Consider the following 16,497-nt stretch of genomic DNA (forward strand, 5'->3'; position numbering starts at 1 on the left):
TAGGTCTCGACGCAGAAAAGGCTTTTGACCGCCTTGGTTGGCCTTTCCTGTTCGCCACACTGCAATATATGGGATTCCGGGGCTCTTTCATGCAGGCTATTAGACATTTATACACCAACCCCTCCTCCCAGGTTAAAACCCCCTTTGCACTATCACAGACCTTCCAGATTGCTAATGGAACCCGCCAGGGGTGCCCGCTATCACCGCTACTATTTGCACTCTGTGTAGAGCCCCTGGCGGCGACCATTCGGAAAAATACAAACATACACGGGATTCGGGTGAGAGATAGGGAATTTAAGCTGGCTTTATTTGCCGACGATATCATACTCACCCTGACCCAACCCAGGATTTCACTTCCCAACCTACATGCTGAGCTTGATTTGTATAGATTCCTGTCGGGCTATAAAATAAACACAACCAAATCCGAAGCCCTGCCTATTAATATTCCGGCTCAGGAGATTCAACATTTACAACAATGCTTCTCCTACCATTGGAATGATTCATCCTTAAAATACCTAGGAATTCAGATTACCCCCTCCTACTCTACCCTATATAAAGCCAACTATCCACCCCTCCTAAAAAATATCAGAGATCTACTAAGAAAATGGAAGGCACATCATATATCCCTCCTAGGGAGGATAGCCTCGGTTAAGATGGTTATTCTGCCAAAATTGCTTTACCTATTCCAAACTCTCCCCATCCCGGTCCCAACAGCGGAATTGCGAAAAATACAGGCGGACATGATACGTTATATATGGAACTATAAGAGACACAGAATACCGCGATCGGTCCTCCTGGCGTCGCGAACGGACGGCGGGCTATCCTTTCCTGACATAACCAAATACTATCAGGCAGCCCAACTGCGAGCCCTGACCTCCTGGTTTACCCAACGCTCCTATAACAAGTGGACAGAAATCGAAAAATTGTGGATGGCACCGGTCCACCCAAACAGTATGTTATGGAATGCGAGGGCGAGGGTAGATTCCTCCCAGCTCCTGGGTCCCATGCTCCACCTTAGCACACTCTGGCGTAGACTATCACGAGCCCACATACTATGCTCCGAGAGATCACTTCTCACGTCCTTTCTATACAACCCCAAAATGCCCGCAGGTCTCACACATCAGATGTCCTCACCATGGGCGAGCAGAAACTTGTTCCACTTTGGTCACCTAGTCCATCCGTGCACTCGCAGACTACTCCCTTTCGCTGAGCTTCAAAAAAAATTTGGCATCCCAAAACAAGCATTCTATGGTTACCTACAACTCCGACACTACGCCCAATCTATTGCCCCAGACCTACAATTCTCAACTCCAACTAGATTTGAGGGCCTGATACTAGAAGGTTCGACTAGACGAGGGCTAATCTCTGACATATACCGAATCTTGAACTCCTACAGTTTCTCGGATCAGGGCAAGCACACATACATGCTCCGATGGGAGAGGTGTCTAGGCGAGGAGATACCAGAAAACACATGGCAGGTGATCTGGTCCCAAGCAACCAAAAGCTCACTCTGTACTTTGTACAAGGAGAATGCATATAAAATTCTTTATTTCTGGTACCTGACGCCTGACGTGCTCCGAGCCATATACCCCTCCAGTTCGGACAGATGTTGGCGTTGCTGTAAAGACAGAGGGACTCTATTCCATATCTACTGGTCATGCCCTAAAATTGCCCCGTTCTGGGCGGAAGTTCAATCCCTACTGACTCGCCTGCTGGGAGTACAGGTGCCCTGGTCCCCGAAACTATTTCTCTTTGGAGTGTCCGGATTGAACATATCTCGCCATTCTAGGAAACTGATGGGCCATATAATTACGGCGGCAAGGTGCTTGGTTGCACTGCGTTGGAAAAAACAGACCCCTCCCACTCCAACAGATCTATACACCAGAATAAAGGACATAGAGCTCATGGAAAAAATGACAGCCCGTTTACAAGATAGACTAGAAACACATGATAAAGTCTGGGAAGATTGGCATAGACAGGAGGATCCGCCCTAGACCGGCGGCAGAACCACCCTCCCCCCCTCCTCCCTCCCCCCCTTCTTTCTCCTTATATTCTCTTCTCTTTTTCTTTCTCTCTCTACTATCTCTTTCCTTATTTTTGGACTATGTCCAGTATAAATTAGATATCTATTGGTTGACGAATTTTCCAGATAAAGAATGTACTTCATTGTTATTCTATCTAGCTGAAAATACTCCATTGTATATCGAATGTCAGGCTGAACGTCTACCAATGATGCTATGTACCAAGCAAATTACAACTCTTTTGTACTTTTACATATCTGTGACCAATAAAAATTGTTATTTGAAAAAAAAAAAAAAAAGAAGTATGATACTTTCAGTCTTTTTTTCAAATTTCCATCTATTAAATCTTCTGCCCTTGTTGTTTTAACTTTGGATAGCAAAACATTTTTCTCTGCCAGTAAATACCTTATACAGCCCACTTCCTGTTTCTTGTCTGGTAAAAAGCCTAGGCTTATGACATCATGAACAGCCCTCTCTTTATCTCTCTCACTTTGTCATTTTGCCAGGAGGGTGAGTCATACGAGGGCCAATGAGAGCTGCAGAGCTGGAGGTGTACCTCTGTGTGTCTGTGTACATCCAGGAAGTGAACAGGCAGCAGCTTCAGCAGTTAAAATCGATGCAGCCAGACTTAGTGGAGGGAGATTTCTGCAGCATATTTGGCAAGTACAGAATCATAGTGTAAAGAAAATAATATGCAAAGTGTTTGGAAGGAATGGCAAAGATGTTTGTATTACAAATTCTGTGAGCAGACTGCAGTTCCTCTTTAAGCTTATTATAACTGCACTGAGCAGGAAAGATCATAAAGTGCACACAGTAGGAATATGAACATAAATGTATTTACAGTAGAGCATTGTAAATTGCTCCCTGTGATTCTACAAACTGTGATTTACGTTTGTGACTTTGAACGGATTAGGGGAAATGACTTTTGGACATTTTATGTAGAGACAAATGGGTTGATTTACTGAAGGCAAATAGACAGTGCACATTGCAAAGTTCAGATTCTAAAGAGCTTAGTAAATGAGCAGAATCTCTGCCGACTTTCACCATCCAATCATGTGCAAGCCAAAAATGCTGTTTTTTATTTTTTTTTTCCTTACACGTGATTGGATATTCTTTGCAAAGTGAAGCTTCACCTCATTTACTAAGCTCTGGAACAACTGCACTTGCAGAGTGTACATTCTATTTGTCTTTAGTAAATCAACCTCAAAATGTTGTACCGGTATATTTTCCTTGAAAAAAGTCTGTAATAAAAGAGATGCAATGTACATCACGTCATAAAATTCCTACCTTCTGCCTGATGTGTAGTGATCGGCGTCTGTGTCTCCTTGGAGTAAGAAACTACTTCTCGAGGTTGGAAATCCACCTGGGTGATCTTTGAGACTCCAAGTTTAATAAGTCTTCTTCTGAAAACAGAAATGTGTTTAACTGTTACCAGCTAAATAGAAAACAAATTTGGTTTTACAAGACATGGGAGGATAATTTGGGCCGATGGCCATGAAAGTTCTACCCTCCTGCTGCTTAAAGCTTCAGTTTTACAAAAAATTTCGGAGGAGAAGCAGAAGAGAGAATAGAACAGCCTCAGGGTCTACAGGGTATTGTCAGGAGGGAAATACTAGCAGGGTCATTGTTAAAGGGACAGTACTTAAAGGGACATGGGGGAGGGGGTTATTTACTAAAGCAAATCCACTTTACACTACAAGTGCACTTGGAAGTGCAGTTGCTGTAGATCTGAGAGGGACATGCAAGGAAAATATAAAACTGCATTTTAGCTTGCACATGATTGGATGATAAAAGCAGCAGAGCTTCCCCTCATTTCAGATCTACCCCTCAGATCTACAGCGACTGCACTTCCAAATGCACTTTCAGTGAACCTGTAGTGCAAAGTGGATTTGCCTTTAGTAAATAACCCCCAGCTGCAGGCATATTCTGTTCAATCGCTGCAGACAGCATTGACAGAACTGATCTAGCTGTAGCTAAGGCTTCTGCTTTAGGCCTATTTCACATGGGCTTCAGCTTGTATTAGAGGACTGTGAACAGCAAGTTTTTATGAAACTTTCAGCAAGCTTTTGCAATGCTTTCGGCAAGCTTTGAGCAGCTTTCTCCAAGCCTTTAATGTGCCCCTCAGCTCCTGTTTGGGAATGTTACACACAGATCTTAATTGGAGAGCTGATTGCCACTTTAAACAAGCTGCTAGCAGGCTTTTGACAAGTATCAAGTAGTGCTGAAGCCTGTTAGTGGCTTGCTTAAAGTGGCAATCAGCACTCACATGTAGATCTGTATTCAACATTTACAAACTGGAGCTGAAGGGTTCGTTAAAAGCCTCAACAAAGCTTACTGAAAGCCCTGCACATGCTTTGTAGATGTTTGCTGTTCACACTGCTCTTGTACTTGGCCGAAGCCTGTGTGAAACAGGTCTTATACAAACAAGTTTTTCACAAATTTGAGGGCTCACTTTCAGGAAAGAAACATCAATGCCAGGTTATTCTTAGAGGAGGATGAAGCTGCTCAAACATCATGACTGCTTCCATCTCATTTTCTTTTCATAAGAAGACCCATTGCACTCAGCTCTGTTTGTACTGCAGAGAACAGTGGCCGGTTAGAGAACAATGGATATAGGTACAGAAAGCCACACTGCCTGTGTACATGTGCTGCGCAAAATGGTAGTGCCAAAAAGATGTTCAATACATATGAAAGAAAAGGGATGAAAGGATCAGTGAACTGAAGGATGTTCTGATGGCTCCTGCTCCTTAGCTGTAAGCGTGCACATACAGTATCTCACAAAAGTTAGTACACCCCTCACATTTTTGTAAATATTTTATTATATCTTTTCATGTGACAACACTGAAGAAATGACACTTTCTACAATGTAAAGTAGTGAGTGTACAGCTTGTATAACAGAGTAAATTTGCTGTTCCCTCAAAATAAATCAACACACAGCCATTAATGTCTAAACCGTTGGCAACAAAAGTGAGTACACCCCTAAGTGAAAATGTCCAAATTGGGCCCAATTAGCCATTTTCCCTCCCCCGTGTCATGTGACTCGTTAGTGTTACAAGGTCTCAGGTGTGAATGGGGAGCAGGTGTGTTAAATTTGGTGTTATCGCTCTCACTCTCTCACACTGGTCACTGGAAGTTCAACATGGAACCTCATGGCAAAGAACTCTCTGAGGATCTGAAAAAAATTATTTTTGCTCTACATAAAGATGGCCTAGGCTATAAGAAGATTGCCAAGAGCCTGAAACTGAGCTACAGTATTTTGGCCAAGACCATACAGCGGTTTAACAGGATGGGTTCCACTCAGAACAGGCCTCACCGTGGTCGACCGAAGAAGTTGAGTGCACATGCTCAGCATCATATCCAGAGGTTGTCTTTGAAAAATAGACCGATGAATGCTGCCAGCATTGCTACAGAGGTTGAAGGGGTGGGGGGTCAGCCTGTCTGTGCTCAGACCATACACCGCACACTGCATCAAATTGGTCTCCATGACCAATTTTGATGCAGTTGCTAAAGAAGCTGAGGGTAAAGGTGATGGACTGGCCAAGCATGCCTCCAGACCTAAACCCTATGGATCATCTGTGGGGCATTCTCAAACGGAAGGTAGAGGAGAGCAAGGTCTCTAATAAATTTACACTGCAAATTTACACTGTAATACAAGCTGTACACTCACTACTTTACATTGTAGGAAAGTGTAATTTCTTTCTCGTGTTGTCACATGAAAAGATAGAATAAAATATTTACAAAAATGGGAGGGGTGTACTTACTTTTGTGAGAAACTGTACATATCCCCTACATTAGGAGATTCCATTGCATGCTGCAGAAAAACAATGGTTTCCCTTCACTCTATGTGGGCACCTGGTTTTCTAGTGGGTCTGCTTTAGTCTACTTAGCAGAAGCAACGGCCTGAAACCCGGGAGTGGTTGGGGTAATCACACTACATTAATAGTCCCATCAGTTGGATCTTATTAGAATGAAGATGCACAAGACCAGAGCATCTTTTTATGGAAGGATGATTTGGTCAGTCCTGCTCCAAAGTTGGGTTTTCATTCAGCTAGTTGTGTAGTTGTGCATATAAATCATGTCACATTCTGCAGAAAGACGGGAAAAGTGTAGGGTTCCCTATACTCCTTGTTGGAGCCTGGCCTGCAATATATCCCCATCTCACACATTCCTAAAGAAAGCCTGAAGTAGGGGGGTGCTGTATGCAAACAGATGGTTAACCAGGATTAGCAATAAAGAGAACATGTGTCTCTAGAACCCCATGGATTCTTAAAGTGGAGTTCCACCCACTTTTACAACTCTTCAGCATCCCTCACTAAACTGTGCACTGTAAACGAATTGGATATTTTTAATTTTTTTTTCTCAGCACCTACTGTATATCTGCTGTATTCATTTTTCCACTTCCTCCTCCCTAGCCGTGGCTCATCGCATCATTTCCTGTTTGCAATGCCTTTAGGGAAGGGGCGGCAACTTCCTCTGACACTGCCATTGCTATGGAAACCTGACCTGAAACCTATTACACTGCTTGTGCTGCACTCAGCATGTGTGAGATCTGCAAGGATGAGATCCAGGAAGAAATACAGTCTGGCTTCAGATGCCCACACTTAAGATGGCCACGGCCTGCTGTAAGTTTATAAAATAACAAACTACTGCTACAAACTAACAAAACAGACCTTAGTTTACAGACTAACGTTACTAGAATACATTAAGCTTGTGTATTATAGCGGTATTTTTATTTAAAAAGTATAATTTCGGCCGGAACACCACTTTAACATATAAGTATACTGAAGGATCACAACACAATCAGTGTCAGTGCAACTTCAAGGCCACGCAGGACCCATTGCCAGGCAATGTGATGCCTGATAATTCATTGTCTGCTGGCAGGGCTGCTGATAAGGCAGTACAGCCAGCCCTCCTGTACTGGGCCCAGGCCCTATCAGTTTAAAAGCACAGGAGAGCTGGCTGTACTGCCTCATCCCTGACACTGATCCTTTTATGGCTCCCCCTACAGAGCTCCCAGCTTCTCCTCCTCTCCCTGCCTCCCACTGTGCTGCAGGGGAATTCTAGTATTTGCACCTCCCTCTCCCCGCTTCTCTGATCACCCCCCCCCCGCGCGCTGTCCGGGTCCACCTTTGTCCCACCCTTTCACCAGTTGTCCAGGCCTCCCTGTGTGCCCTTTCCCTTGCAACGCTGCCAGCTTCCCTCCTCTCTCTCCCTCCTGGGGGCAGCTGCTGAGGACACACAAGTGGGGTCATTTCAGGATGGATAGTGGGGGGGCCCATAAATATGTCGTAATTACCAGCCCATTCCTTTCCTGAATAAACACAGTGTGCGATCGCTCACCGTGTTCATTCAACACTGAAATAGATAAACTGTGTTTACTATGCTTCAGTTTGTGAATGAACAGGAGCCTCTAAGGAATCCATGTCCCTTTCTCTGTCTCAAAAGACCAAAGCCCCCCCCCCCCCAACAGGGCAGCCTTGAAAATAAAAAATAAAATTCTAAAAAAAGATGAAAAAATAAATAAATAAAGGGCTCATTCACATGTGCTTTGCTCTCTGAAAAGCAGTCAGCATTTAGATCTTCAGAAGGCATTTGACAGGCAACGAGGAAACATATCGCCTGCTTGCCCCCCCCCCGCATTAACCCTGCGCTAGTGCACCGCAACCGGGTGCTTTGAAGAGCAGCACTATTCACTTGAATGGGACTTGGGGTGTAATTTCTGCCATGGCTGTAAAGCACGGCATCACAGCCATGGCATGTGTAGACCCCTATCTGCTGCCTCTGTTGCTAAAGGGGGTAGCGGTTGGTGGGCATTAAAAGACTCAACCATGGGGTTTTACCACCCCCCAACCTCACGTGTGAATGATCCCTAAAAACTCATTCACACAGGTAAAATTCAAATAAATCAGTGAGTAGCTGTCAACACGAAATATGTTCCCACACAGCGATAATATACAAATAAATCGATGTGACATGAAAAAAAAAAGAATCTCCATGTGTAGAATTCCAATAAAAGTATTTATTAAAAGGTAGTAACTTACATCTAAAATTGCAGTAATCAGCTTCTCATATATCAGGGACTTCCGGTCTCGCCTGCAACTGGAAGTGACGTCACCCGGCTCCTCCCGACACGTTGCGTCACAGATCACGTGACTTTATCAAGGGTTTCATTATAAAGTCACGTGATCTGTGATGTAAGTTACTACCTTTTAATAAATACTTTTATTGGAATTCTACACATGGAGATTCATTTTTATTACATTTGAACTTGCAATGGAGGGAAGTGGATGAGATTGAGGAGATTCAAATGTCCAGTGGAGTTTCCTGCCTATATTTGAGAGTCTTTCTGACTTGGTAGAGGACTTCAAGGAAAAAGAGTTTGCCGCTTTGGATACCTATGCGATTTATACCAGAAGTGCAACTAGACCTGTAGGGGTCTTTACCTGAGGTGAGAGGCTGTGCAGTGAAACAATTGTACGTGAATTAGGTCTTGGGGCTGATTCACATGGCTGCTGTGGTCTGTACAGTGTGAATCAGCAGATTGTTTATGTGGCTGGAACCGCCTGGAGCTGTGTGCTGGCAGCCTATGTTATGCTATGGGGACGCAGCAGCTATATGAACACAGCCGCAAGTTTTAATTTAAGAAGGGTTGAAATTTAAGTGCCACGCCACTGCTGAAATGTTGTACCATACTCTTTCCATTTTCGAATAATGGATTGAACAGTGCTCCATGAGGTGTTCAAAGCTTGGGATATTTTTTTTATAACCTAACCCTGCTTTAAACTTCTCCACAACTTTATCCCTGACCTGTCTGGTGTGCTCCTTGGCCTTTATGATGCTGTTTGTTTACTAAAGTTCTCTAACAAACCTCTGAGGGCTTCACAGAACAACTGTATTTATACTGAGATTAAATTACACACAGGTGGACTCTATTTACTAATTAGGTGACATCTGAGGGCAATTGGTTCCACTAGATTTTATTTAGGGTGTCAGAGTAAAGGGGGCTGAATACAAATGCACGCCACACTTTTCAGATATTTATTTGTAAAAAAAAAATGAAAACTATTTATCATTTTCCTTCCACTTCACAATTATGTGCCACTTTGTGTTGGTCTATCACACAAAAGGCCAAAAAAAAAAAAAAAAAAATTTACGTTTTTGGATGTAACATGACAAAATGTGGTTTTTCAAGGTACAGTACAGACTGATTGTACTGTTGTGTGTTTAGTAACACTTTAAAAAGTGAAAATTCTGATTGCTGTTGGTATCAAACACACATTTCTGTCCTTCACATCCTGCAAGATCCTTTTTTTTCTTGTAGTACAAACATTAAATGAAGCATGAACAGAGGGAAATGAAGAAATGTCTCATATTGCTCATGAAGCAGATGAAATTCACATTATAATATAAAGGAGGGAACGTACCCAAGGTCAGACTCTGAATGCAGCTGCAGTACAGACGGGTCAGTATCCCACTGCAGGGTCCTGCTCATCATCCAGAAAGCAGTTTAAAAAATATAAGTAGACATTTTAATTCCTGAAATAACAATGTTTAATGAATATAAAGAAAATTCACACAAAATACAAAGGAAAGCATGCATGTGCTTTTTTGATGGATGAGATGAGTCAGTGATGGTAATTCCCCAGCCTTAAAGGGTAACTTTCTGCATATGCAGCGTAACAATCTACCTTACGATAAATTGGCTGAGTAATGAGCAAAATTATTGATTTTTTTTCCCACCATACCTTGTCTAGATTTGCCACTAAAGACCACTGTATCTAATTTATACAAGACTGTGAAATGGGAGACAAGCAGACTGACTGGATTACAAAAGAGCATTAAAAAAAGTATTTTGCTGTCTTGAAACACTACAGTACCTCCCCACTGAATACAGTGATTTTTTCAAGGTATAGGATGTCAGAGAAATTGCATAAATTCGTGTCTAAATTCATATTGATTTTACCTTCGATACCAGCCATTCTCAACCTTTTTACCCCTGAGGAACCACTGAAATAATTGCTGAAACCAATTAATTGGGGGTAGGGATGGGCCGAACACCCCCCGGTTCGGTTCGCATCCAGAACATGCGGACAGGCAAAACCGTTAAAGTCTGTGGGGCACGAACATGAATAATCAAAAGTGCTAATTTTAAAGGCTTATATGCAAGTTATTGTCATAAAAGTGTTTGGGGACCTGGGTCCTGCTCCAGGGGACATGTATCAATGCAAAAAAAAGTTTTAAAAACGGCCGTTTTTTCGGGAGCAGTGATTTTAATAATGCTTAAAGTGGAACAATAAAAGTGTAATATTCCTTTAAATTTCATACCTGGGGGGTGTCTATAGTATGCCTGTAAAGTGGCGCATGTTTCCTGTGTTTAGAACAGTCTGAGAGCAAAATGAGATTTCTAAAGGAAATAAAGTCATTTAAAACTACTCCCTGCAATAATAAAATGGTCGGTCCCGGCAATACACATAAAAATCATTGAAAAAAACGGCATGGGAGTCCCCCACAAGGGAACCCCGAACCAAAAAAAAAGAATGCGTGGGGGTCCCCCCAAATTCCATACCAGGCCCTTCAGGTCAGGTATGGATATTAAGGGGAACCCCGCGCCAAAATTTAAATGTAAATGTAAACACACAGCTCCACGTCCTGTCAGGTGAGAGGAGACCGATGGTGTGTTCTCAGTACAGAGGAACACCGATCGGTCTCCTCCCCTTGTGAGTCCCCTCCCCCTACAGTTAGGAACACTCCCTAGGAAACATAATTAACCCCTCGATCACCCCAAGGTGTTAACTCCTTCCCTGCCAGTAACATTTATACAGTAATCAATGCATTTTTTGGGGGGGAACGGATCACTGTATAAATGTGATTGGCCACAAAAATGTGTCAAAAGTGTCCGATATGTCCGCCGCAATATCGCAGTCACAATAAAAATCGCAGATCACCGCCATTACTAGTAAACAAAAAATAATTAAAAAATGCTAAACATCTATCCCCTATTTTGTAGACGCTATAACTTTTGCACAAACCAATCAATATATGCTTATTGCGATTTTTTTACCAAAAATATGTAGAAGAATACATATCGGCCTAAAATGAGGAAAAAATTTGTTTAAAAAAAAAAAAATTGGATATTTATTATAGCAAAAAGTAAAAAACATTGTGTTTTTCTCAAACTCCTCACTCTTCTTTTGTTTATAGCGCAAAAAATAAAAACTGCAGAGGTGATAAAATACCACCAAAAGAAAGCTCTATTTTGTAGGGAAAAAATTATAACAATTTTAGATGTGTACCCAGTTGCATGACCGCGCAATTGTCATTCAAACTGTGACAACGCTGAAAGCTGAAAAATGGCTTGGGCAGGAAGGGGGTGAAAGTGCACTGTATTGAGGTGGTTAAGATTCATACCAGACCCAAAGGGCCTGGTAATGGACTGTAGGGGAATCCCATGCTCTTTTTTTCAATGACTTTTATGTGCATTACAGAGACCCGACAATTCATTAATAGCCGTGAATATTTTTAAATTAAAAGTACTCGCGGCTATATGAATTGTCGTTCCCGGCAATACACATAAAAGTCATTGAAAAAAATGGCATGGGATTCCCCCACAGTCCTTTTTATGACAATAAGTTTGAGGAAGTGGTGTGACATCTGTATGGATGTCACACCACTTCCTCAAACTCAACTTGTCCAAAACCAAGCTTATAATATTTCCTCCCCCACGTTCCTCTTCCCCCGACTTCTCTGTCAAGAGCAATGGCAAAACCATCCACCCGTCCCCACATGTCAGGGTGCTAGGTGTTATCCTGGATTCTGAACTCTCCTTTCAGCCCCACATCCAATCACTCTCCAAAGCTTGCCGCCTCAACCTCCGCAACATCTCTAAACTACGTCCCTTCCTAACCAATGAAACCACAAAGCTCCTGATTCACTCCCTGGTTATCTCCCGCCTTGACTACTGCAACTCACTCCTCATTGGCTTACCTTTAAATAGACTATCCCCCCTTCAGTACATCATGAATGCTGCTGCCAGACTCATCCACCTTACAAACCGCTCAGTGTCTGCTACCCCTCTCTGCCAATCCCTCCAATGGCTACCACTCGCCCAACGAATTAAATTCAAAATACTAACAATAAGTTACAAAGCCATCCACAACTCTGCCCCCAGCTACATCACTAACCTAGTCTCAAAATACCAACCTAATCGCCCTCTCTGTTCCTCCCAAGATCTCCTGCTCTCTAGCTCCCTCATCACCTCCTCCCATATCCGCCTCCAGGACTTCTCCCGAGCCTCGCCCATCCTCTGGAATTCCCTACCCCAATCTGTCAGACTGTCTCCAACTTTATCCACTTTTAGGCGATCCCTGAAAACTTTCCTCTTCAGAGAAGCCTATCCTGCCTCCATCTAACAACTGCACTATTTTCTCCATTAGCTCACCCCCCACAGCTATTACCCTTTGTATAACTTGACCCTCCCTCCTAGATTGTAAGCTCTAACGAGCAGGGCCCTCTGATTCTTCCTGTATTGAATTGAATTGTATTATACTTGTACTGTCTGCCCTAATGTTGTAAAGCGCTGTGTAAACTGTCGGCGCTATATAAATCCTGTATAATAATAATAATAATAATAATAACTTGCATATTAACCTTTAAAATTAGCACTTTTGATTTCTCCCATAGACTTTTAAAGGGTGTTCCACGGCTTTCGAATTTGCCGCGAACACCCAAAATTGTTCGCTATTCGAACGGGCGAACGGCCAATGTTCGAGTCGAACTCATGTTTGACCCAAACATAAAGCCCATCCCTAATTGGGGGTCAGTGGTAAAAATGTCTCCTGACCCTAGGTTTACATCTATGCAGTTGCGGTTGATGCGGTTTTCAGGTGCGTTTTTGCGGTGCGTTTTTGAACATGCGCTTTGCGTTTTTTCTCTAACAAACTGTGTATAGCTAGTTGTTAAGGAGTGGGCAAGGAAGCCAGCCGCCACTTCCTTAACAACTGATGAGTCATCAGCTGTCAGTGGGCTTTCCCGCTGACAGCTGAATGTAAAAACAAGCATTGCCGCCAATAAAAATAAATAAAAATTGGCAAAAAAACAGGGTGGGGTCCCTCCCTCCCCCCCAATCCATATTAGGCCCTTCGGGTCTGGTATGGATTTTGAGGGCAACGCCACGCCAAAATGTAAAAAAAAAAATTGGCGTGGGGTTCCCCTCAAAATCAGTACCAGTGGGAAAAAAAGCTTTGCTTGCGCCAAAGGCTCCCGCCATCTGCCTGCTCTGCCATAAGATAGTTCTTGAATAGCTAACAGGCAGGGCCACCCGGCGACGTCACCTGGTGGCACCGCCCCCCTGTGAGGTCATCGACCGATGCATGCTGGGCCACTGACATCTGGGGGCTCCCTTGTTAAGGGGGGCTTGCAGATTACGATAAGCCCCCCACCCGCAGACCCTCCCTTTCCTGACCTGCCGGGCTGCTTGCTCAAATAAGGGTCTGGTATGGATTTTGGGGAGGATCCTGCGCCATTTTTAAAAAAAAAAATTGGTGTGGGGTTTCCCTCAAAATCAATGTTAGACCCAAGGAGACGCTTTTTTTTTTTTTTTTTTATTGCTGGCAATGCTTGTTTTTACATTCAGCTGTCAGCGGGGAGAGACAAAAAACGTACAGAGATTCTACACCCTTCCTATTTTTGTGCAAAGGATCTTGTGCTGTAAATTGTTTACTATGATTTTATTTTTCAAAATAATTAAAAACGACTGCGCTGTCCCAAATGCTCTGTGATATAAATTGTGATTTGTAATAAAAACTGAAATAAATCTAGAAAAAAAGCTGCGACTTCCTGCAAGATCCACACATCAATCAACAATTTCCAATGTCAAGTCGCGCTATATTTCCATAAAGTGAATCCATGCTGTGAATTAAAATAATTCAACCTTCCTAAAGTGAATATCATAAATGAGATTAATCAAATTGCACATTGTAAACAGTCCATTCTTATTGATAGTAGATCTCCACTGTGAAAACAACACACAAGGCACCCGGGAATGGTGATGAGAGAAAAGATCTGCCTTCTACCTCCACACACACTGCCACTTACCGACTCCTGTTGATCTCTTGTTATAGGAGATCTCAAATGCTTTTGGCTTAATACCCAGCCAGGGCCTTTTATGCACACAGCCAAGGTCTCAGTGTCTTCCCAGGTGTTGTGGCCACTCAGAGAAGATGCTGATCCACAGTCCTATACAGAAATCCTGACCCTGGAACCAGATTTCTGTGTAGCACTGTGAACTTTCCTTCAAATTGTGCCCATACACTAGGCGAAAAATCGCTTGAAAATCTGTTATTTGGACAGTTTGTTCGTTTATCGTCCGGGTAATGGGTACAGATTGAAAATTGGTTGACGTTTTTGAGCCCAAAAAAATAAAATCGAAGGAAATGTTTGGTAAACTTCTGCTGAACGGACGATAAATTGAAAGGTTAATGTGTTTCTCACCCGAACAGTTTGCACTAGACATATGTGACACAGGGAACGAAAAACTTAATAATTTATGTCCATTTAATGATTTATCGATCAAAATTCAGTCATTATATGATGGCAAAATCATTTGCTCTCACGACTGCGTGTTCGTTTTTCGGAAACGCGCTTGAACGATTTTTCGACAGGTGTATGGCTAGCACAAAACGTCACAACCAATTTTCCATCTGTGCCCATTAACTGGATGATAAATGAAGGAACTGTCCAAATGACAGATTCTCGAATGATTAGCCTAGTGTATAGGCACCATTAGACTGGGAAGGAAATGGGCTAGATAAAACTGGATGCCCTCTAGCATGAAACGTCTCTATCTGATTTGCTTGCTGCAGTTTCTAATGCCTCGTTTCCACTGAGCGGATCAGTCGGTTCGGTACAGTACGCTATTTTGAGTGTTTCCATTATGAAAGCGGCCCATACAACCGAACCGCACCATTCTGGGTCCTGCTTCAGATGTGGGGCCATAGAAAATGGTACGGTTCGGTTAGGACGAAGCTACGATACATTCCACTGATTGGCGGACGTGTGACGCCATGCTAGGCATTTTTTCTAAACCCACGTGTGACCCCTGGCGGTCCCACTTGCAGTGAAAATGCTCACCTGTATAGGCTTCCAAACTGTACCGACCCGAACCGATCCGCTCAGTGGAAACGAGGCATAATGCACACTTTGAGAAGCTCACAGTGTACAATGAAATCAGAGTAAACGAAAGTCAAAAGTCTGTACAACTGTGCAAGACGGAAGGTATGGCTGGAGTTCACTCTTATTAAAATAATTGACCCTGATTATTTGTAGAACAATAAGATTTTTGAAGGATCATATTATCAGAATGAAAATATATGCAAGATATTTTTTTTTTCAGACTGGTCTTCCTATATTAAACATATAAAGGTTTTAGTGCTAGAACGGTAGAATTGGAAAAACTCATACATCAAGCGAAAGACAACCCAACAAAATTCAGTAACACTTGGGCATGTTGGCTACACTTTAAGGAATCTACAGCGATTACCAGTCCAACCAATAGCTCACCTTCGTCCTCATAAAAGAATAAGAACATTTCTAAACCCCACATAACACCCAAAACCTCCGCCATCCCTTCTCTCCCACTCCCCCCCCCCCCACCCAACTGCTCCACATAAAGCTATAATACACTTTAACCACCCTTACCTGACCCTATGCACGCATTTCTACCAAATCGTCTAGGTAGGTGTACACTCCTTAAAGGCCACTGGCAACCCAACTTCCCCTATCCTTGGAAAACAAACTACCCTACAAGTGCTCACTCATACACCTTACTATGCCGAACCTGTTTAGACCACATACACAACCACCCATGGCCCCCACTCATTCACAGTCAGATCCCTTTAGGGGTGAATGGGTCTAGGGCTGGCCTTTGTCGGTATATACCAAACCACCATTTGGATCCCAACCCATACACCCACCCCAACACCCCAACACAGAGATGCATCGAAAACTCAAGTTACTGCACATGATAATCAAACTATACCCACATAAGCTTAGACAGATCTAGACACATCTAACTTACAAGCTAAGACATCGTCCATAACACAAATCTTAGTGCTCCGTTTGTGTTATTCACTGTATTTTCTTTTGAACCTTTGTTTGACAGACTGCTTATTGTATTCTCTGTTTGTGATTTTCTGTAAACCTGACAAATCTAATAAAATTTCTTGGGAAAAAAAAAAAAAAGGTTTTAGTGCTGGTTCCCAATAGATGCTACCTGAGTCACATGACGAAGGAAAACACATTTTATTCAATGGTGCCCGTTCTTATCAATGTGGCTTGGCACGGTGAGACTTTGAAAAAGGCTCCTGTGCTACTTTTGTGCGATTTACAGTGTGATTTGGCCCTATAGAATATGCAAAGTCAATCATCAAAGTTGCACCACATAACCGCACCATAAAAATTGCGTCAAAATCGCATTGCA

General features: G+C 42.8%; 1 protein-coding gene across 7 annotated transcripts in view; it reads right to left on the bottom strand.

Annotated features, from left to right (window-relative positions):
- Window positions 1-16,497, bottom strand: part of DYNC1I1 (dynein cytoplasmic 1 intermediate chain 1) — a 646,676-nt gene that overhangs the window by 520,755 nt on the left and 109,424 nt on the right. For 4 of the 7 annotated variants that reach the window (XM_073629570.1, XM_073629572.1, XM_073629568.1 and 1 more), the window contains 2 exons: window positions 9,446-9,505; window positions 3,309-3,424 (listed from right to left, as the gene is read on the bottom strand). In XM_073629570.1, the coding sequence (XP_073485671.1) occupies window positions 3,309-3,424; window positions 9,446-9,505 (176 nt within the window). The remainder of the gene's footprint in view (window positions 1-3,308; window positions 3,425-9,445; window positions 9,506-16,497) is intronic. The other 3 variants (XM_073629573.1, XM_073629571.1, XM_073629574.1) reach the window with 2 other exon arrangements.

This window comes from Aquarana catesbeiana, linkage group LG05 (genome assembly GCF_042186555.1).
Source record: "Aquarana catesbeiana isolate 2022-GZ linkage group LG05, ASM4218655v1, whole genome shotgun sequence".
NCBI classification, from domain to species: domain Eukaryota; kingdom Metazoa; phylum Chordata; class Amphibia; order Anura; family Ranidae; genus Aquarana; species Aquarana catesbeiana.